General features: G+C 39.4%; 1 protein-coding gene across 1 annotated transcript in view; it reads left to right on the top strand.

Annotated features, from left to right (window-relative positions):
• CNTN4 (contactin 4) overlaps positions 1 to 22,953 on the top strand; it is a 312,839-nt gene that overhangs the window by 132,658 nt on the left and 157,228 nt on the right. The window contains exons 5-6 of the mRNA XM_061195546.1: positions 8,633 to 8,735; positions 11,737 to 11,921. Of these exons, the coding sequence (XP_061051529.1) occupies positions 8,633 to 8,735; positions 11,737 to 11,921 (288 nt within the window). The remainder of the gene's footprint in view (positions 1 to 8,632; positions 8,736 to 11,736; positions 11,922 to 22,953) is intronic.

Raw genomic sequence — 22,953 nt, forward strand, 5'->3', positions numbered from 1 at the left:
TGTGATCAGAGCCCCTGGGAGCCTGCAGTTTTAGAGAACTCCAAATTAATGAAAGGTCTAAAGTTTCATCCTTATTGGAATTATTGAATTGAGTTCCAGGAAACACATTTACAGATGGAGGGATTTGAAATGAAAGAGGACAGGAGAGGTGTCCAGCCTAGAATACAGATGACTTGGACATTCATTTGATCATGCATTTAAGCAAGAAATGTTCATTGAGTGCTTGTTGTATACTTGTCACTAGGGATACAAAAGTCTTCTATGTCCTCATAGATAATAGTCTGGCTTAGGAGCCTAATTACAACCTGAGGCAGGAGTGGAGCCAGACTGGAGAGGATGGAGAATTAAAGCAGGATTATTTAAGCTTCAATTGTGGTAAGAGCTACCAAGGAGCAGTGAAGGTGCAGTGAGATTATGCAAACAATCAAGGTTTGTGTGTAAGGAAGCCTGGCCTGGTCTTGGGAATCAGCTCAAGCTTTCGTAAAGAGTTGGCCAATCTAACAGGAAGGATAAGAATTCCAGGCAGTGGATACAGTATTTGTTTAAACCAGGAGCTGGCAAATTTCCTCCTGTAGGCCAGTCTTGCCCGTGGCCTGCTTTTGTAAGTAAAGTTTGACATTTTTTTCCGTAAAAATGTTGAGTATTCTTAGCTAACTCCTAGACTGTCTGTAATTTTTATTGCTATTGTAAATGATATCTTATTTTTAATTACATTCTCTTTTACATGTAAGTGATTCAGCATTTGGCAAGCTTGCTGAAATCTTGTTAGTTCTATAGTTTGTTGATGCTGTTGACTCTCTCATACTTTGCTATCTTCCCCATTTCTTCTAAGCCAGGACTTAGCCAACCCTTAGTTCATGGGCCACGTATAACCCACCACTGTTTTTGTAAATAAAATTTTATTGGAAAGTAGCCATGCTTATTTGTTTACATATTGTCTCTGGATGCTTTCCAGCTACAATGGCAGAGTTGAATCAGAGACTGCATGACTCACAAAACCTAAATAAAATCCTTGCTATCTGTGTCTATGCAAAAAATAACTTTGCCAATCTCTGACAACAAGATAATATCTTTAAATATTTTAAGACTGTCCATCAAGACTTGTTCTTTGTAGCTCCAAAGACTTGAACTAGGACCACCATGTACAAATTAGGGAGAGAGGGACTTCCCTGGTGGCCGAGTGGTAAAGAATCCACCTTCCAATGCAGGTGATGCGGGTTCGATCCCTGGTCAGGGAACTAAGATCCCACATGCCACGGGGCAACTAAGCCCATGCCACAACTACTGAGCTCATGCGCCTCAACTAGAGAGCCTGCGTGCCACAAACTACAGAGCCCACGTGCTTTGGAACCCGCACGCCATAACTACAGAGGCTGCGCACCCTGGAGCCTGTGCGCCACAACTAGAGAAGAGAAAACCTGCACGCCACAACTAGAGAGAAGCCCGCGTGCAGCAACGAAAGATCCCGCATGCCTCAACAAAGATCCCACGTGCTCCAACTAAGACCCGATGCAGCCAAAAATAAATAAATACGTACATACATACATAAGAAAGACAAAAAATTAGAGGGAGAGAGAGTTGTTTAGCTCACAATATGAAGAACTTTTTAGTAGGATCAATATAAAAGTACTTTGTCAAAAAAAGACAAAAGTCGGCTTGCTTTCACCTAAAAGATGGTGGCTTTATAATTAATTGCCCAAACTGGAAACTATTAGCAAATTACTTCGGACTTGTTGTAAACCAGGACTGTCCCAGGCAAGCATGAATAAATAGTTATTCTACCTTCATAGGAGACACCTTTCTGGAATAGCTCAGGTTATCTCTGCACTTTAACTATTGAGAAGGAAGGACAGAGATGTAGGTTTGATTGAGGTCAAATAATGGGGTTTGTTTTCACCTCCCACAGGCTTCTGAAGTCACATTAAAACCCCAAGTGTAAGTGAGATACAACCCACAGGTGCCTTATTCCTCTTTTCCAGCACTGGGGAAGTTCTTATTTGCCTCAAATTATTGCCTCAATTATTGCCTCAAACGGGAATTCACTGATTAGGGGCTGGGTAGTGGTGGAGATTCCATGGACAGTTCCCTAGATCCTACAATGTCTCCTTCAACCCAGGGCAAAACAAGCCTTTCTTAAAAGAGTAAAATGGTGAACTCAGCCCAAGAAATGTGTATGACTAATCAGATATTTCCAAATATTTTTAGATAAATGGAATATATATCATATGACTCATTCCTCAAGAAAGGCCATGTGGGAACTTTTCATAGGACAATTTTTACAGTTTTTCTTCAGTAGAAAATCCCACTCTGTAGAAGTTGGTAAAAGTCCCTTCTGTGGTTTAATTTACAACCGCAGATTCCAGCTAAGGCAGGTGTTGGCAAAATCTTACGGCACAAAATTCTGCAAAGCGGCCTCCTTCTGCCAAGACAGCTGTCTGCAAATTGTAGTTAAACAAGAGTGGTGTGTGGCTGATTTCTCTTTTACATTCTATAATTTGGGAGTTATTCTGTCACATTCTAGTTCTTACAGACATCAGCATCAGCCTTAATAATTTTTCAGGCTTTGAAAGGGAGATAATCATTGCCACAAGGTCGTCTGCAGGATCCAGGCTCTTGATTGGCGTTGTGACTGGTGCGACTCCGCGTTACTAGTCATCTCCTAGTGACTAGCCCATGATGTCTCTTACTCTTCGGTGCAACTTCTTGCTTTGGCTCAACACCCCATGGTTGCTACAGAAGTTCTTAAAGTACATTCCCTGGACCAGAGGCATCAGCATCACCTGGGAACTTGTGAGAAATGCACATTCTCAGGCTCCATCTCAACATACTAATTCAGAAACTCAAGCCCTCCAGGTGATTTAAAGTTTAGGAACAATGGGGCTTCCCTGGTGGCGCAGTGGTTGAGAGTCTGCCTGCTAATGCAGGGGACACGGGTTCGAACCCTGGTCTGGGAAGATCCCACATGCCGCGGAGCAACTGGGCCCGTGAGCCACAACTACCGAGCCTGCGCGTCTGGAGCCTGTGCTCCGCAACAAGAGAGGCCACGATAGTGAGAGGCCCGCGCACCGCGATGAAGAGTGGCCCCCTCTTGCCGCAACTAGAGAAAGCCCTCGCACAGAAACGAAGACCCAACACAGCCAAATAAATAAATAAATAAATAATAATTTAAAAAGTGCTAATAATTTTTTAAAAAAAATAAATAAAGTTTAGGAACACTGGTTTTGGAAAGAACACCTAGAAATTTGTAGCATGTCTTCTTTAGGAAATAAACTCAGTTATTCCATAAACAATTAATTGTTGCCTGCATATGCCACATCACTATGCAAGGCACTGGAAATGGGTAACTACAAATGTCATGAAGATAATGATCAGGTCTGTGGTATGCACATCTTAACCCCATTGCTATAGTTGGTGTTAAATCAATATTTATTGAATTCATTGGAATGTAAATACACCTAAGCCCCTGACTCCTGAAGACTTTGATGTATGAAATTTTAAGTGATGTAACTTTCACTATTGTTGTAGCAGCCGGCGCTCTCACTCCAATGAATAGAAAACATTGACAGTGTATTTTAATGAATTAAGACTTTTTTCACCTTATGTTTAAAATTATAGATATAGATATCTCTATTTAGAATTGAAAGCAAGAGTTTTCTCTATAGGCAATGTATATATTTCAGTCAGGAGAAAGGAAATATTGCTGAGATTATAAATCCTGGTTGATCCTGACAATATTGTATGCACTTTTACTTCAGCTGTACCTTGGTTGTGTAGACATACCTAGGCCTTTATATCTTCCCACCTTCCTAAATAGTTTGAAGATGGAAAAAGGATTCTGGAGCAATTTCATCAATGGCCACACCCTTTTTGCCTAATTATTATGTAAATCACCAGAGCAGCTATAGACCAATTAAGTTCAAAAGTGTACAGGTGGTCAGAGGAATGACTTGAAAAATGCACTCCTCTTTTAAGGGGCCTTTTGTTTCTTAAAAAATAAAAAAAGGCAACAGCTTTTTAAATTTAATGTAGAAAAAGGCCAAAATAGTTGAAATGAAAGAAATAGTCAAATAAAAATGTAGCCTGTGCCAGATGTAATCAAATTAAATGGAACGCTTCACAGGTGTTCCAAAAAATGTTCATAATGTAGTTGAAAAAAATGGCTTCCTTCATTTTTTTATGACTTAAATACTAAGACAGTCTTTACATGTAATAAAAATTCTTTAAAGAGCAGTGAAACGCATGCCATTCCATCTCTGATCCCTATGTTTATGTCCTATAACTACTGCCATAAATACAGTTAAATCGTCATCGTTACTGATAACTCTGTTACTCGGTTCCTATAGCCATAAATATAGATCACTGTGTGTCCACCCAGAAATCACTCCACGTGACCACATAAACAACCTACACAGCTCATTTTAGAGAAGCGTGATCTGAAGTGAGTGAACTTGGACAAGAGCCATGATAATACTTAAAAACAACTTCCATGCCCGGGAAGACTTACATGTTTGACTTAATGGCTATTAGGTGTCCCAGTATAAAGGGCCACATTTCTACATCTTTTCCTCCCTTTCACAAATTCCTACGTATCACAGTTTTTTCCATATGCCTTGTACTGAGCTAAGATTTGTGAGGAACAGAAAAAAATCAGAAGTACTTCCATTCCTCAAAGAAGTAAAAGTACAACAGAAGAGATGACAAATGTATAAATAGCTATAAAGATGAGAGGAAACAGCAATGTTATTCGAGAGCGCCCAGAGGTTTATGTGTAAAATGTTTCATGGCAGTTTTTTACTGAGCGCCTATTAAGTGCAGAGACAAAGATAAAAGCAAGCATGAAAAAGACGGACATATTACTTGACATCATGGGGTTTACAATCTGGATGGAAGACAGAACTAAACACATGAACTAAACATGAAAGTATACATTGTGATGAAGGCAGAAGTCACAAATAAACAAAATATTTCAGACATTTGAAATCTTTGAAAGAGATGTTCTTTAAAAAATTGTTCAGTGAGGAGCCAACTGGTAGGCAAGACAAGATGGCAGTTAAGAAGAACATGGCTATGACCCAGCAATCCCACTCCTAAGCATATACCCAGAGAAAACCATAATTCAAAAAGACACGTGCACCCCAGTGTTCACTGCAGCACTGTTTACAATAGCCAGGTCATGGAAGCAACCTAAATGCCCATCGACAGACGAATGGATAAAGAAGATGTGGTACATATATACAATGGAATATTACTCAGCCATAAAAAGAAACAAAATTGGGTCATTTGTAGAGACGTGGATGGACCTAGAGACTGTTATACACAGTGAAGTAAGTCAGAAAGAGAAAAACAAGTATCGTATATTAACACGTATATGTGGAATCTAGAAAAATGGTACCGGTGAACCAGTTTGCAAGGCAGAAATAGAGACACAGATGTAGAGAACAAACGTATGGACACCAAGGGGGGAAAGCGGCGGGGGTGATGGTGGTGGGATGAACTGGGAGATTGGGATTGACATGTAGACACTAATATGTATAAAATAGATAACTAATAAACTAGAACCTGCTGTATGAAAAATAATTAAATTAAATTAAAAAAAAAAAAAAAAAAAGAAGGATTTAGATACAGGGCCTGGTCCAGAAAGAGAGCTATTACCAGAGATAACTACAAAGAGTATGGCCTAGGTGTGATAGACTGGGGAGAGCTAGTGGACCTGTTTATTCAAATTCCTCACTCTATCCTATTATCTCTGCATGGCATAACAAACTTTGTTTACCAAACATTTGCTTTTCCCATATTTCTGTGAGTTGTCTTCCTTCCCTTTGAAGACCCATATCCCTACCCCCTCCTCCTTAGCTCAGGATGGCCTATAAGCTTCAACTGCCTGCCTGTCTTTGACCCTCTCATGCCTGTATGAGGCTCCCATATGTACAAAATTAAATTTGTTTTTTCTCCTGTTAATGTCTTAATTAATAAATAAGCCAAAAGAATTTTAGAAAGGTAGAGAAAAAGTTTTTCCTCCCTTACATTCCCAGTTGTATTCCTGGCATCTAGGGCAGTAAAAAAAAGAAAGAAAGAAAGAAGCCAAATGCAAAAGACCACACATTGTATGATTTCATTTATATGTAATGTCCAGAAAAGGCAAATCTATAGACATAGAAAGCAGGTTAGTGGTTGCCGGGGGCTGGGATTGGTTCTGGAATTAACTGTCAACAGGCATGAGGGATCTTTTTGGGGTGATGGAAATGTTCTAAAACTGGGTTATGGTGATGGTTGCACGACTCAGTCAATTTACAAAATCATTACATGTTTTTTACAGTAAGTCATGGGAAACAGTGAGAACTGAAGCAAAAGAGATTTGATACTTTCTGGTCATTTAAAGACTGCTGTGGGCTACAGAGTGTAGGGCGTACTAAGGAAAGGGGTACAGGAGGCTGGAGGAGGGGGTTTTGAGTCGGGGCCGTAATAGGTGGGATTTGAGGATGAGGAGATAATAGCTGAGGGGACCTGGGACACTGAGCAGTGCTATTTCAGTTGCTCAGGACAAGAATGTGTGAGACATTTTTGATCCTTGATGTATCTTTCATAGTTGGATTACAGAAACCAGGTTTATATGTAACGTTGATAGGACGAGGGGGTAGGGGGAAAACCTGATCATGGCTGAGACAGTCTTGACCCTCCGTATTTTAACCTTATCATCTCATCTCCCTTCCACTCACGATACACTGCAGTGTCATTTGTCTTGATTTCCCGGGAGGACAAAAGACGTCTTTCTCTCAAGGCAGTTGTTTTTCTAATTAACACTGCTCTCGGGGTACACAGCCGCACACACAGCACTCAGAGGAGTTAACTTGTTCCTGCGCTCGGAGTCATACTACTGATATTTATGGAATGGTGAGTCAGCTGTATGGGTCGTTTGTTAGCAAGTTCAGCAGAAGTGTGCGAATGCGGGCGTTAGCCAGCACTGTCTCTTTATGGTCCTGCTATGGGGCACGTGCTCAAGGGAAGGCAAACCCAAATGTAAGTGCAAGAGGACTCAGAGACTGACCAGAAAGGGGGGAATGGTTTTGTATCTGAACGTGTCAAGCATGGATTTAGCGTACTGGAATTTAGTTCTGGAGTGTTACTCCTGCAGTGGCAAGAGGCCATAGTAAAAGATTAAGATGAGGACTCGGGGACCAGAGTTGCAACCTTGAACACTAGTCTGTTTAACCCCTTCGAGATTACAGACTTGCTTGTGAAAGGCAGGGACAGACTAGAACTGTGGTTTTCATTTTGCGGGGGTTAAGGTCCTTTCTAGTCTGGATTGCTAGGTATGGGTCCTTTCTGCAGAAAAGTATGCATGCGTGAATGCCAAGATTAAGAATACTGAACCAAACTAGCTCAAAGGTGTCTTCCAAATCCATTCCTCCCTGTCAGTCTATGAAAGGATAAAAACGAACAACTATGTTCAACTTTGCGCTTTTGATGACGTATGTCACAGCAAACCTAGCTAGACTAATGCATCATCTGTCACTTGGGGTTGATTTCTTTTTTACACATTGAGGAAATCCCATTGCTGCTTCCCAGACTGTGAAGCTGCAGATAAAGAGGGTCACCTCTGCAAAACGAATGGAACTGTTTCTCTTAGTCATTGTACCTGTCCCCATCTGTTCCTTACTTTTAACCTTTCCATCTGAATCCTTCAGTCTCTTTTCCCTCTAACTGTGGGAAGCCTAAAGAAGAGACGAAACGGAGGACCCTATCATGTTTTAGTAAGCTAGATAGTTTCAAACTTTATATCGGGACAGTTGAATCAGAGACCACAGGAAATGCCTAGAAATTGAATAGAAATAAATGTATTAAAACAATTAGAGTAGTAGTAGACAGTGTCAAGAATGTATTGATAAGAAATCATTCATAAGCATTTAGTTATAAAGCGTGGACTTAAATTGTTAGGCTGTGCTGCCTTGGCTATAATTGTACAGTAATTTTCCAGGATATGGGAAAGTGGGAGAATATGACCTTCAAGGTAAGCCTGCCATTGCTGTCATTGGCAAGGTGGGTATAACTTAAAGGTTGTTTTCAATGGTTGCTTCCTATTGTTCTTTTGTCATTGTTTCAGAATATATTAAAAATATAAGAATTTTGTGTTACCTTGCATATACCAATTTATGACTAATTCAGATTGCCCTTCAAAAGTGAAAGAAAAGTAATTTGTGGTGATAAATTGATTACTCAGAAATTGTCTTTATATAGACACAATAAAGCATGAACATATTTTTTTAATGTGTTTTAAATTTTCTGCAGTATGTTTCCAAAACAATAATTAATATATTCCTGTTGACTAGGACTTTATAGCCCTTCCTCTTTTTCTTCCATGACTACTTTTTAAAAAAAGTATTTTCAAGAAGCAATGGGGTATGCATGGAGAATTTACTCCTAGGCAGATGGTGTGGTGCTGTGATACAAATTTTTCTCTAGCAGTAACTGGGAGAGAAGCCATGATTCACGGCTGTTAAGAGATAGGAGCCGCTTTAAATGAAGGAATTAATTGCACACACAGTGATGTGTAGGAGCATCCTACGTTAACAGAAAAACACTTGTGTATGTTTTAAAAGAATCTCCAAGACTTAGCTCCTTTGTTTATTCACAGGGGTGATGGGTGAATATGAGCCAAAAATAGAAGTGCAGTTCCCAGAAACGGTCCCGACTGCAAAAGGAACAACAGTGAAGCTGGAATGCTTTGCGTTAGGAAAGTAAGTTCTGGTTTCTTTTCTCCCTTGTCCTCCCTCCAGCTTGGGCAAGTGTAGAATTTTCTTTGCACTGTTTGCCGTGATGGTTTCTGAAGTAACTGAAAAGCAAGCCAAGCCTCTCTCGCTGTGATTCTGCGTGCGCATCTTTGATTTCGCCCTCTCATCATGGAGAGGAGATGTGTCATGGAACGAGAGGGATTAGGCTGCCACGATGGACATGGCCACAAAGGAGAGGAGAATGGGCAATTCTGAAAAAGCGCTTTGTTCTATTACAATGACCTGTAATGTACATGTTGTCTAACCCAGAATGACAGGAAAACAATGACCTTCATTTGAGGTACAGTGAAGTTGACTGTTTGGAAAAATGTGGACTTTCATTCGGGTCCCAGTTTACGGAATATGCATCAAACTTGTCTTGTACTTCCTTTTAAATTGCCCGTCTCCTTTCTACCGTTCTGAAAATTTTATTTTATTGCAGTATAGTTGATTTACAGTATTGTGTTAATTTCTGCTGTACAGCAAAGTGAGTCAGTTTTACATATATATATATTCTTTTTCATATTCTTTTCCATTATGGTTTATTACAGGATATCGGCTATAGCTCCCTATGCTGTGCAGTAGGACCGTTTATCCAGTCTCTATATACTGCTTTGCATCTGCTAATCCCAAGCTCCCAATCCATCCCTCCCCACCTCCCTCCCCCTTGTCAACCACAAGACTGTTCTCTATGTCTGTGAGTCAGTTTCTGTTTCATAGATAAGTTCATTTGTGTCATATTTTAGATTCCACATGTAAGCAATAGCATCTTCTTTCTACTTTGGATTTCGATTTCCTTCTGCTTTGGCTAGAGATTGGTAAGACCTGATATTCTCTAAGAGAGTCTTTATTTTACAGAGTCATCTGAAAATTATTCACAACTTTATTATTCAATCTGTGGTCTTCTTAGATAAGCCTACTTGGGAACCAGTTAGATTTTCCGTTACAGTATCTGTCAGAGGGCATAAGAGAGATGAAAAGCAGATCAGTTAAGATTTTGCCAGTAACCCTGCAGGAAAGGTTTGGCATCAGTGATAAAAACTGTCATCTGAAATAAGAATTTTTTGGTCATCTATGTACTTTAATGATACACGTGAATCTCTATGCCCAACCCCACCTATCTGGCTAACCCACTGCTAACTCCTCATCCTTTTCCTGTACCCAAATGTTGGCTAAGGCAGCAGCACTAACTTTTGCTCAACCCCTGTGTCAGCATGTAATCTGTATTCACATGATTTTGTGTTTTACGGCAGCCATGGAAGAAAGCTGTTCCTTTTTTTTTCAATTTTATTTTTAGCTCTAAAGGAAGGATTCTTTTGGTTTTCCTGTTTTCAAGTCATGGCAGTATATGCTGCAGTAGTATCTTTACTTTGGTGCTGAAAAATACAGTGATCATTTTCTATGTCCTGAAAACTTACCCCGTTAAATAAATTATGACATTGCTGTAGGATTGAACACTGTACAAACATTAAAAGTCAAGTTGTAAAACAACATGTGAAACTTAGAAAATGCCCATGGTTTATTACTAAGAGACTAAAAGCAGATTGCCAAACAGTACAAGATGGTCCTGTTTTTTACTGTATATAAATATATATTTATATATGTATCAGGAAACTTAATCAAAGAAAAGATGAGAGAAGGTAACTGGATAGGCTAGGAATGTGTTTGGTGAACTCTGCAAGGTGACACCTTGAAAAATCTTCTGTGGAGGAATACAGCAAAATTTACATTGTTTCTACTTCAAAGGGGGTATGAATTACACACTATTCAGGCTGCTTGAATGGCACTAGAATGAAAACAAAGGACCCAAATTGGGCTCCTCCAATCTACACAGAAACGTTTGGGTATGCACATCCAGCTGCGGAAACACATCATCATGGCCCACTTAAGAGCAGAAAGACTATCTCTAAGTACAGTTATTTGTAAAGGCACGTATTAAGTGTCTATCTCATCACATGTAAAGACACCCATAATGTACTTTTGATAGAGCCCTTTCTGCCTTTTGAGTTAGTGTCTGCCTAATGAACTTAAATTCCTCTAAAACAAGTATAGTAGAGTTGATGGCTCTAATTTTTTAAATACCATCTCAGGTTTGCCAGAGAAGATTAGCAAAGTCTTTAGTGTAATTACTTGTCTGTGTGTGTTTTTTGTGAAAAATAAATATGTAAACAATTGTATCCCCTGCTAGGAAGCCGCAATCTTAAAAGCTGTGGTTAGCTCACTAAACCATTGATTTGCAGATTCAGTGATGCCCTTGCAATTCAAGATGCGTTCTAACAGCTTCGGCTGGAGGATGATAGATGCCTTGAGAGTACTTAAAGACCCCACAGATTGTTTCTTTCCTTATCTCACTACTTAAGTAAAGTTTCCTGAAACCACCCTCCTAATGGACTGCTACAAGTTGATAAGGTTCCACAGAGAGTGTCCCAAGAGGCAGCAAGTAGAAGCTGCCAGTTTCTTATCCCCTGAGCCTTGAAACTGACACCACATCACTTCTGCCTTATTTCAATAGTCCAGGTAGCCAAAGAACCCACCAGGTTCAAGGAGAGGGGGGCCTGGACCTCATCTTAGTGGAAGGCATCTTTAATTCTCCACATTTGTGCATGGACATTTTTATTTTCATATTTATGATTTTAAAAGAAACAGATGCACTAGAAAAAATAGAACAAGCATATAAAAATCTGTTTTTATTTCATTGGTAATATTGCATATGATATAGATTAACTCATTTGAGGTTAAGAAAGGCTATTTGATTTTAAGGAAAACACTAAGTATATAATAATACTGGAGATGTGGATATCACTAAAGTCATCATAGTGATACGTGAATAAATGACATTTGGGGAACACTGTCTAGTGCAAACTTATAATGTTTAGAAACAAGAAGGAAGGGGTTGTAAGAAGCATAGTTTCAAATAAAAGAAACAGTCTCTCTAACTTGATTCACTCCCATTTTTTCTTGCTATCAGTCCAGTACCAACTATTATCTGGAGAAGAGCTGATGGAAAGCCGATAGCAAGGAAAGCCAGAAGACACAAGTCAAATGGAATTCTTGAAATCCCCAATTTTCAGCAGGAGGATGCTGGTTGGTACGAATGTGTGGCTGAAAATTCAAGAGGGAAAAACATAGCAAGGGGACAGCTGACTTTCTTTGGTAAGACTGTGATTCCAGTTTATCATTTGTTGACCTTCCTGGTATTAACATTATAAGCTGGGAGGTTTGCATTCAGGTTTTTTCAGAAGGATTGTTCAAAATAGGATTGTGTAAAACCCTTGGTTTGCTGCTTAATTAGCATGCCCTGGGTGATTCTGGGTAGCGAGAGTGAGGATGGGGGGCAGGGATGGAAGATATAGGCTGATACGTTTGGCGGATAGAAATTAGTGTGAACACACTTGCAAAGGACCTATTTTCTCTCCTGCCATCAAGCTGTAAAACTGACACAGGAAACGTTTTGTTATTCCTGCTCCTGTTTTTTTTTTTTAAAGCTCTCTGCTTTTCTTCATTCGAATTTTGATTTGGAGTTTGTGTTAATCCTTTGTAATTGCTCCTATTTGGTAGTGATTTAATATGGTACCATGAACATTTCAAAATGCACATTGTCAAAAAAAAAAAAAATGCACATTGTCCAAATTTAATTCTTACCAGAGCATAGCATGACAAATCTCTCTCACCCCAAAGACCTTTTCTGCGCAGCTGCTCCTATTCCAATCGAATCATCGGCATTGATCCAAATATAATATAAATGTAAAACCTCTAGCAAGTGGTCATCAATTGAGCCTATCTTGGAAACCCTGTTAGGGTATTGATTTGAAATCCAGAAAGGGATTTCATTGGATAGGCATTTTGAAAGCAAATTGAGTTCTCCCAAATTGGAACATGCCTGAATCCCATCTGTCTGGGGTATTGAAAATAAATATTATAGATTGATAAGTATTCAAGAATGGCCTAAATAAACAACAGTGTATATTAAAAGGATGAGAGCAGTTCTTTAGGCAGGGGCAAGTTGTAGCAAAGGCTTTAAACCTTCCTATTTCTTGCAGTAGCTAATACCACGAAAGTCTATTTATTTCATCAATTCTTCTTCCAGAGCGTTTTGGTTTTAAGATATGGGGAAAGAATTTTGTTCAGTAATCATGTAAGGTTTTCTAGAAGCATGATTAGAAACTGGGTGGAGATTTTGAATATCAGCTAGCCTTCAGCAACCTCCCCCATCTGACCCTCAGCATTTTGGACTCATACTTCTGACATTGACCAGTTGGTGGAAGAACACACATGATTTTACCAAGTGCTTCACGTGATGACTTCAGCACCCGTTGTTTGAATAAATATGCACTCTTTTTTAATCACCCATCTTCCTTCAACAATAAAGGACCAACTCTCCTCATGCCAGATGACAGACTTGATGCTTGATCTTTGCTCTTTCATAAACTGTCATGGTTGATCCCTTATTTAATTGGTTGACAAGCAAAAGACATCACAGTTCATTGGCTGGAAAAACATAAGACTGAAGGTTACAGATTTGTTCAGTGAGATGCACTTGCTGTCTTTTTTAAGTGTTTAGGGTACATTCTTCTCTCCAGTGTAATAATTATTTCTCCTGTATCAGGTAGGAACAACCTGAAAATATTCAGGTAAATGGCCAATTTTTTTTTTTTAATTAGTTGGTTAGATATTTCCATCCAGTGGCGGTGGTTCCTAAGTGTTACTTGTGTTGCTCGAATAATTGATTGAAGTCATTTTTCACTTTCATGATTTTCTTTGAAGTGAGATATCTGTTTTCAGTATGTTAAAAAGGTGTGAAATAGTCTGCTACCAGGAGTTGACATAGTGCTTTCTAGTAGGTCAGAGGTTTCCTGCACCAGAAATAGAAGAGTCCATTGTTACTGTTTGGAGAATCAGCCTTGTCACTGGCCTCCAGCCTTGTATAGTGAAAGGTTTTCTCAGGGGTCCTGCCTGGAGATGAAAATCAGATCCTAACAGTGTTTCCCTTTTAAATGAAGTTGTCTGCATCCGTGCATGGAGAAAAAAGCAGAATGAAATTTGCCTACTTTCTGAAGATAACTCAGCTTTTTCCTCAGTTGTCAACCACCCTTGGTGTTAGTTAGAAGCTTGTCTAATAAGTTGACTTTCATGGTGCTGGGCTTTTGCATCTATGCTTATTCTTTTGTTTTTCCTCAACTAGCGTATCAGTGACACAGAAATTATCAAATTGTTTTCACTGTCACAGGAGAGCTTAATTATACAAAAGTGCTTGGCTGTCATTTTTTTTTCTTTCTTTTTATATATTTTTTCTGGTCTCTAGTGGGTTTGTCCAGTGCTGTGTTTCTGATATCCAGCTGCCTAGATCTCCAAGTTAAATGACTTATTATCATTAAAGTCACCATATATTTCACAAAAGGGGAGAAAGTAGCCCCAGTCACTTATCCATGAATGTTCTGTCTTTGTTAACAAGAAAATTTCTTACAACATTAAGATGTGCTGTGCTTGGGGATTATAAACCATGGGTTTCAGCTTAGAAACCTGCTTCTCCTTTTTGGTTCCAAGTTGCTGCATCCCATTCATCAACTCTTCACTTCAGCAACCACGGATAGGTGTGCTCACTTCTGTTCTGGCCTGACAAAATGGCAATTTTTCTGATCCTGCCCTAAAACCCTTTCACCTTCCTCCAAAGGCCTGCTGGGCATGGTTCCATTGCTCCTACGTTCCCTGTGTCAGGATGATAGAAGCCCCTGTTCCTGGTTGGTGTGTTTCCACTGTGGCTGTGTCTTTAGGTTAGCATGTGCTACTCATGGTTGCGATATGGGAAGAACTGAAACTAGTTCAGACATAAAACATTTTTACGCATCTCCATTTTCCCAATTTATTTTTGCCATGACCTATACTTGTCTGTGTGGTCTAATTTTAATCTGCTCTTTCAGATATTTTTCAGCATACAAAACTTCCTAAAAATAGATCTGTCATATATTCAGGGTTAAAATACTACAGATCTTTGTTACTTAAAGGTTGACATTTTCCAAAATGACTTTAATATATTATTAATTTGTTCAAAAGAAATTTTTATTGCCTACCATATGGCAGGCAATGTTGGGCACTTAGGGTTGTAAGACAAATCCCTGCCTTCAAGGAGCTTGTCTTTTACTAGAAGCTGATGGACAATTTACTATTAAGCAAATAAATGAACTAGAAAATTTCATAGTGTGGTAAGAGCTGTGAAGAAAATGAGTAGGATGATATGATAGCAAATAACTAGGAGCAGAGGAAAGGCTTCATAAGATAAGGTAGTCAGGGAAGACTTGTCTGAGATTTGACTTTGGAGCTGAAACCTAAAGGATGGAAAAGAGCCAGGCTTTCAAGGAGTGGTACATTCCAGGCAGAAGGTAAGGAAGTATGAAGGCCCTGAGACAGGAAACTACTTAACATTGCAATTAACACTGCATTGTGAGATGTATCAAGGAAGCTAGTGTAACTTAGTCATAGTGAGAAAGGGCAAAAGGTTTGGAAGCATAGGAGGGTGACAGATTATGCAGTACCTTTTAAGCCAGCCACAGAGTTTGGGATTTATTCTGATCATAACGGGAAACCAGTGGAGGATTTTAAGCAGGGGAATGACTCAATCACATTCATGCTTTTAAAAGACCACTCTGGTTGTTTTGTGGTGATTAGATTATAGGGAACCAAGAGTAAAAGCAGGACAACCGGTCAAGAAGCCAACCAGGTGAGAGAGGTTGGTGGCTAGGACTCAAAGAAGGAAAATAAATGGAGGCTTGACATATATTTTGGAGTTGGAATGAGTAAGACACTCCCAAATCATTCCTATACTTAGCCATTTTATAGATAAGGAAATTGATTCCCAAAGAGAAAATGTTACTGATTGAGGTTACATGGTTAAGTAGAGCTAGATTCCCAATGCTATGCCTGTTCCTTCATGCTAGAGGTTCTCAAACTTCAGTGTGCTTTAGAGTAATCTGAAAATTTTATTAAAATACAGAATACTGCGTTCTGTCCCCAGAAGTTCTGATTCTGTAGAACTAGGGTGGGACCTGAGAATTTGTATTTCTGTTAAGTTCCCTGGTCATGCTTATGCAGCTTGTCTGGAGTCCACAGTGTAAGAACCATTGCTCTCGTGCTAGGCTGTTTTCAAGTGGTAGAGTGAATCCTAAGATTAAATTACATGCAAGCAAAGGTGTTCCTGCTTCCCATGAAAGCTAGCAGCTTGCTGTCACATCAAGCATTATGGCCAGTCTACATAGACAAAGTAGGAGGGTGCTAAAGTAATTATCTTTGAAAAAAGGAAAGGGAAGTATAAAATGGATTTAATTCACTTGATAATTATTCATCTTTCCACCTCATTATGTCTGTATAGTCACTTCCTTTTTGCACACATAGACCAATAGAGTAACATCATTTAGAAGAATGAAGCATGAACTAAAGGAACCTGATATTTAATGCCTTTTGTTCAGTTTCTCCTATATGTAACGGGTGTTAAGAGAGTAAAATCATCTTCACCATGAGGAAATAGGGAATATAATATTTGAGCGGTGAACAGGCTGTTGTTCATAGAATCCTATAATGTTTGAGCTGGAAGGATCTACTGGGGCCAACTCATTGATTTTTATTTTTAATTTATTTTATTTATTTTTATTTTTGGCTGTGTTGGGTCTTCGTTGCTGTGCGCGGGCTTTCTCTAGTTGCAGTGAGCAGGGGCTACTCTTGGTTGCGGTGCACGGGCTTCTCATTGCAGTGGCTTCTCTTGTTGCGGAGCACAGGCTCTAGGTGCACGGGCTTCAGTAGTTGTGGGGCGAGGGCTCAGTAGTTGTGGCTTGCGGGCTCTAGAGTGCAGGCTCAGTAGTTGTGGTGCACGGGCTTAGCTGCTCCACAGCATGTGAGATCTTCCCAGACCAGGGCTTGAACCCGTGTCCCTTGCATTGGCAGGCGGATTCTTAACCATTGCGCCACCAGGGAAGCCCTTCTCTTTGATTTTTATAAGTGAAAAAAAAAGAAAAAGAAAAAAAGGTCCAGAGACATAAAATAACTTACCCAAGGTGATAGAGTGAGCGAGAATCAGAGCTATGACTAGACCTGCTCTTTCTGTGTTCCTTTTCCTGCCAATAAGACATTTTAATAAAAAAGGTAAAGGGAAAAAAAATTCGTCAATCATCCAGATACTTCTTCTGCTTATTTTCCACAACCAAAGTCATAAATTAAAACATCCAGTTGAACAGTTGACTTATTCACTTCCTATTTTCCAAGGTGATCACCTGATTATTGAGTCCAAAAGAGCTCTTTTTTATTTTCCTCTCCAACTTACATCTATGGCTGTATGTCTAGACCTTGTGGGCCATGGTCCTTTGGCTGTAAAGGCAAAACTGTAGCCATGATGACACTGCACATGGTGTTGGATTATCTCTAAGGTCAGAATACAGAAGTATCGTGTAGCATCTCATACTAATTTCCCCACAGATGTGCTATGTATATGTGATCACTAGATAATATTCAGCCCCACAAAGTGGCTTAAAGGATAGAGTGACCAAAAAATGAACAGCAGATAAGGTAATTTTGCAGTAAAGCTGTAGTCTGCTTAATTGTCCTGGACAGAACTGATATCGAGACCCTCAGTATTCTTGAGTGTCGCTTCAGATAGTCAGCAATTTTTGTTTCCTTCACTTCAGCTGGTAGTGCCAATTAAGTGGGTTGATGCAGTTTTTCAAGGGGTGCACATTGAAACATTTTGTAAATAATGGCCAATGGGAAGTAATACAGGAGTAGGGTTACAGGGTCCTTACCCCATGAGAAACTTCAGACCAGGGAAGAAAAAGTCACATCAAAGACAATGTATTGAAATGCAGTTCCATTCCCTTACTCTGTTGTCACAGAAGGCAGATGTAACTGTTACAATTTTTATCTATCAAGGAATATTGTTTAAATTTACTTGTAGCAAGTTTTGCATACATGGATTCATTTATCTGAAAGTTTCCGTGCTTCTCTAAAGCTGGAGTCCTCAAATTTTGGCTTTCAGGTCCCCTTTTCACTCTGAAAGATTATTGTATACTCCAAAAAACTTCTGCTTATGTGGGTTATTTCTACCAATATATAGCATATTAGAAATTAATCCCGAGAATTTGAGTACTTTATTTTAAAATGACAACAGTATAATCAGTGCATATTAACATAATTAACGTATTTTAAGAAAACTGTATTTTTCCAAACAAAAAAGAGGGATGTTGTTTAGGTTTTTGCAAATATCTTTAATGTCTGTCTTAGCAGAAAAAACTAGATTCTGGTACGTGCTTCTGTATTTAATCTGTCATGATTGTTGTTTTGGTTGAAGTGTATGAAGAAAATCTGATCTCACACAGATGTGTAGGTGGAAAGAAAGGCTCTCATGGACTCTCTGAAAGAGACTTGGGGAACCCCAGTGGTCCTGAGACCACACTTTGAGAACCATGGGTCCAAAAGAATACTCCCTTCTCCATTGACAGTAGGGGCATAGTTTGAGAGCCTGTCAAGAGAGCATGGACGTTGAAGCCAAGCAAAGCCTGTGTACCAGTCCTAACTGAGCCACTTTCTGAATCTGGACTTTAATGTCTCTGGACCTCATCTGTAAAATGGGGACAATGACACTTAACTTGCAGGTTATTATGAGGTCGAGAAATAACATATATAAAGTGATGCTGATTGAGATATTATGTAAATACCTTAGTGTCTGTGATTGGTAGTACTTTGCTCAGAAGGTGAATAGGGGATGGAGAAAGGAATGTATTTAACCCAATAAGAGCACATTCAGAGAAACAGTAGGCAGTGACCGAGTTGAGGATTAAAAATAAACATAAAGACATTAGTCTGTGTTAAACTAGATAATACCTTGGTGCGTTTGGGTGGCAGTGGGCTTAGTGAACCAGCCTTAAGACCTTTTTCATGAACATATGGCTAATTTCCAATCCTTTTTTATCCATTGATTCATTTCTCAAGTTCTGAAATGACTACAGCACATCCAGGAAGAAAAGAGAAAACGTATGCTCTTATAGAAATTAGGTAGCAGTAAAAGAGTTAAACCAACCCATTCAAAAACAATACACGTGATGGCACAGAACAGTTTTGCTGTTTGTGCCCTATGAGCTGTATATGTTCATGAGGATAGCAGTTGACAGATCAGGGAAGGCTTCATGGAGGAAGTGTTTCCGCAGAGTGAACACTGGGTAGGGATGAAGGGGAGGAGAACATTCCAAAAACACAAGTTGTTTTGAACAGAGATGTGAGGCAGGAGCTGGCTTATTGGATTTGAGAACAAAGAAGACCCTCATTTGACAGGAGCTGTGTGTTCACTGGGCATACTTGGAGAGAAAGTGAGAGAACTAGGTAGAACCAGATGACAGAGCACTTTAAATATTAGCCTAAAAATATGAAATGATGGCAATGTTCTCTTAATTTGTAGAGCATTTACAGTGTGCAAAGCACAGTCACACATCCTATCCATTATCTCATGCATGGATTACTTCCTACAATCGTATCTGTTTTATATATTAATGAGTACCTATTAATAGAAATGTACCTGCTTTTGGTTACCCTTAAGTGTGCCTTCACATAGTTGTTTTTTATATTCTTTGTGGCTTATCATTGTTACCTGTGAGACAGTTGGCCTGGTGGCACCTCCTCTGCCATTGCCAGGAGTAAAAGTACAGTGCAACTTACATAGAGATGAAGAGATCACAAATAGGAAAGTCTGAGTGAAGCACTAATTAACAGAGAACCCAGGAGATCCAAGAATTCAGATGGTTCAAGAGGTATTTAAAGGTTTAGCACATTAAAGTCAGAAGGGACTTTAGACACCATCAAGTCCAGCCTCCCCTTGATTCAAATGAGAAAATGTACTCACTCAATCTCCAGGTTCCAAATTCAAAGCTCTTTCTACAAAAGGACAAGATATAGATACCTCAAAATAGTACTTTTCAACATGTATGTATTGTTAAATTGTCACGTTACTTTTTTAAACATGCAATTTTCAATATTTAAAACAAAGCAAGGCTGTCCTAGTTAAAGGACGTCCCTCCCAAGAACTCTCTGAGCGTCATAGAACTGAATTTGAAAACCCTCATTAGCAGGGATCCCCAACCCCCGGCCACGGACCGGTACCAGTCCGTGGCCTGTTAGGTACAGCAGGAGGTGAGCGGCAGGCGAGTGAGCGAAGCTTCACCTGTGTTTACAGCCGCTCCCCATCACTCACGTTACCACCTGAGCTCCACCTCCTGTCGGATCAGCATAGGCTTTAGTTTCTCAGAGAAGCGCGAACCCTACTGTGGACTGAGCATGCAAGGGATCTAGGTTGTGTGCTCCTTATGAGAATCTAATGCCTGATGATCTGAGGTAGAGCTGAGGCAGTGATGCTAGCACTGGGGAGCAGCTGCAAATACAGATTATCATTAGCAGAGATGTTTGACTGCACTGAGACCATAATAAATCAGTTGCTTGCAGAAACACTATCAGTGAGTGGCAAGTGACAATTTAAGCTGCATCTTATGGAGTAGACTGGACATAAGCAACACACTTCGGGTGTCACTGTCTCCCATCACCCCCAGATGGGACCATCTAGTTACAGGAAAACAAGCTCAGGGCTCCCGGTGATTCTGCATTATGGTGAGTTGTATAATTATTTCATTATATATTACAATATAATAATAATAGAAATAAAGTGCACAATAAATTTAATGCGCTTGAGTCATCCCAAAACCATCCCCCACCTCCAGTCCGTGGAAACATTATCTTCCACAAAACCGGTCCCTGATGCCAAAAAGGTTGGGGACCGCTGCCCATTAGGATATTGATTGCTGGTGTTGTGTGGGGAGTGGATGAGAGCCTGAAGTCAGAGGACTGGAGATTATGAGGGGAGATCAAATTTGGACCCTAGCACAGAACACAGTATGAGTATTTCTTGTGAAGCTCGTCCTTCCTTTTAGTGACTTCTGCAAATGAGAAGTTGAGGGTTTAAGAGGAAACTATAACAATAAATTGGAAGACTCTCTACAGTAAGGTTGGAAAATGAATAGTTCAAGTGCCAATACTGGGGATGTTGGATTCAAGGTAAAGATATTGACAGTATCTCAATGATTCTGTCAACACTATAAGAATTCCAGCTGGAGATAAAGATTTGGGAAGCAACTATATATATGGTAAACTGAAACCAAGTAATTATCTTCAGGCTCATAGAGCTCACTATCAATATAATTCTTAAGTAATGTTAGCCAAACCTCTGCATTCCTTGGACGTGATTCATCTTCTCCAAGACTGTGTAAGCAACCAGAAATAATTTTGAATGCCTACAGGTCATCATCCTAATAGCAGTTTAAATGGTTTTCCCCATTATATCCTGTCTTTAAAATTTTTAACTTTCTAAGGTCTAAGGCTCATGATGGCATTTCTTTCTACCAGAAATTTCTGGTTTTGGACAGTTAGAGAGCCAGATACGTCTGAGAATTGTTTGACCACTAAGTTCAAATTATATCTGTCTGCAATATAAATTGTTATTGGATAAGGTGCTTGCATGATTCCAGTGGCTGGAATACACATTGACTTAGGTCATTTCTGGCAGTTATTGAACTAAAGATTGAAATGAAGAGCTTGTTCATTTATCCAAGAGACTAACAGTGTCACAGGGTCAAATAAAACACAACCATTTAACCTTATATTTGAATTTGTATCTTGAGAACAAGACTTAAGATGTTTTAGAGGAGAGATTCTTCTATTCAAACCTTGAAAGAACATGAATGGCCAAAACAGATGGTTCTGTTTTAATATGTGGATATGATTAATTCTGTTTAGTATTTGGGATCTATATATATAATGCCCCAAAAGGCATTTAGACATAACCTTCTTTCTGAAATAATAGGGCTGAATCAACCTGTTCAGGCCTTCCTTGGAGCTATTTTTTAGACAGGGAGTTATAAAATGTAGTCAAACCTAGATATTAGGTGATAAATACAATGGACCCAAATACATTATCCAAAACAAGTTACAGGAAACAATATTTTCTATTATGCACTAAAATGGACCATTTGTCATCCAAGGACTTTGAAATGGGTGACCCGAAGAGCTATGTAGAGATATGAATAATTTCCATCAGGCACAGGACTATTCTATTAGAAAAAACTCACCCACTTAGAGATGATTCATCCAATCTAAGTGAGTGGCAGGAGAAACCTTCACTGTGTGGGCTTTTGCCCTGTAGAGCTGCAGTTGGCATGTTAAAAAACAACATTATCTCATTCTTTGCCATTTATATAATATGATCTTCCAATCCTGATCCCCCTGGGCCCATGTCCAGGTATTGACTTCAAGAGGGACATGTTTATATCATTTCAAATTTGGCGTCTATGAATTCATTTTACTTTGGGAGGAATAGGTTTTTAACCATTCAAATTTGTTTTCCACGAATTAATTTTACTTAAAAAAAAAAAAGGAAAGTACCTGACGATGTCCCACAAAGGCTGAATTTGCTGTTGATTTCACCTTGACCAGCACAAATCACTACCATTGAGCGTTCCTGTCGAGCACCTTAACCTCCATAACCCTGTTGCAAGAGACAGAATGAGCCCTCAGAAGTGTTTAATTAGTTAGAACTTCGCAAGGTCTTTTCCAAATCCTCTCAAGGCCCTCCCTTCCCTTCCCCATCTCCTTTTTTGAGATTGCAAGGTAGTGCATCCAGCTCTCTGTATTTTTGAAAGAAAGCAATGAATAAGCCCAAGAGTTACAGGAAATCTATGACATTGAAATCTCTGTCTCTGCACATGGTTTTGATGTTTCCTTTTTGAACTTCAACTTGACATTGCTTCATAAGTTACATTTGCCCTTCCATTTTTTTTTCTTCCTCACTCTCTTTGAAAAGTTTGGCTTAGTTGTTAATATTCCACACAGATTTCTGTAGCTTTTCTTTTTTGCTTTGTTTTCATAAACTCTGTGGGGGGTAAATATTCAGCAGGTTGAATGTGAAATCAGGCAGACAACTGCCATTAGCCTTATCAGGGTTACACATCAGATTTTCCAGGCAGAGAACTAAAAAGGTGTCTACCTTTTGAGCTCCTTTGCGTTAGCAGCAGGAAGATTAAGAACAATGGTAGGCTTGCAGCTCTTTCAAGGATAAAGGTTATAACCCTTCGTTCAAGTTAATACTTGTTGATGTTATAACTTTTTTGAA

Source organism: Eubalaena glacialis, chromosome 7 (assembly GCF_028564815.1).
Source record: "Eubalaena glacialis isolate mEubGla1 chromosome 7, mEubGla1.1.hap2.+ XY, whole genome shotgun sequence".
Taxonomy (NCBI): domain Eukaryota; kingdom Metazoa; phylum Chordata; class Mammalia; order Artiodactyla; family Balaenidae; genus Eubalaena; species Eubalaena glacialis.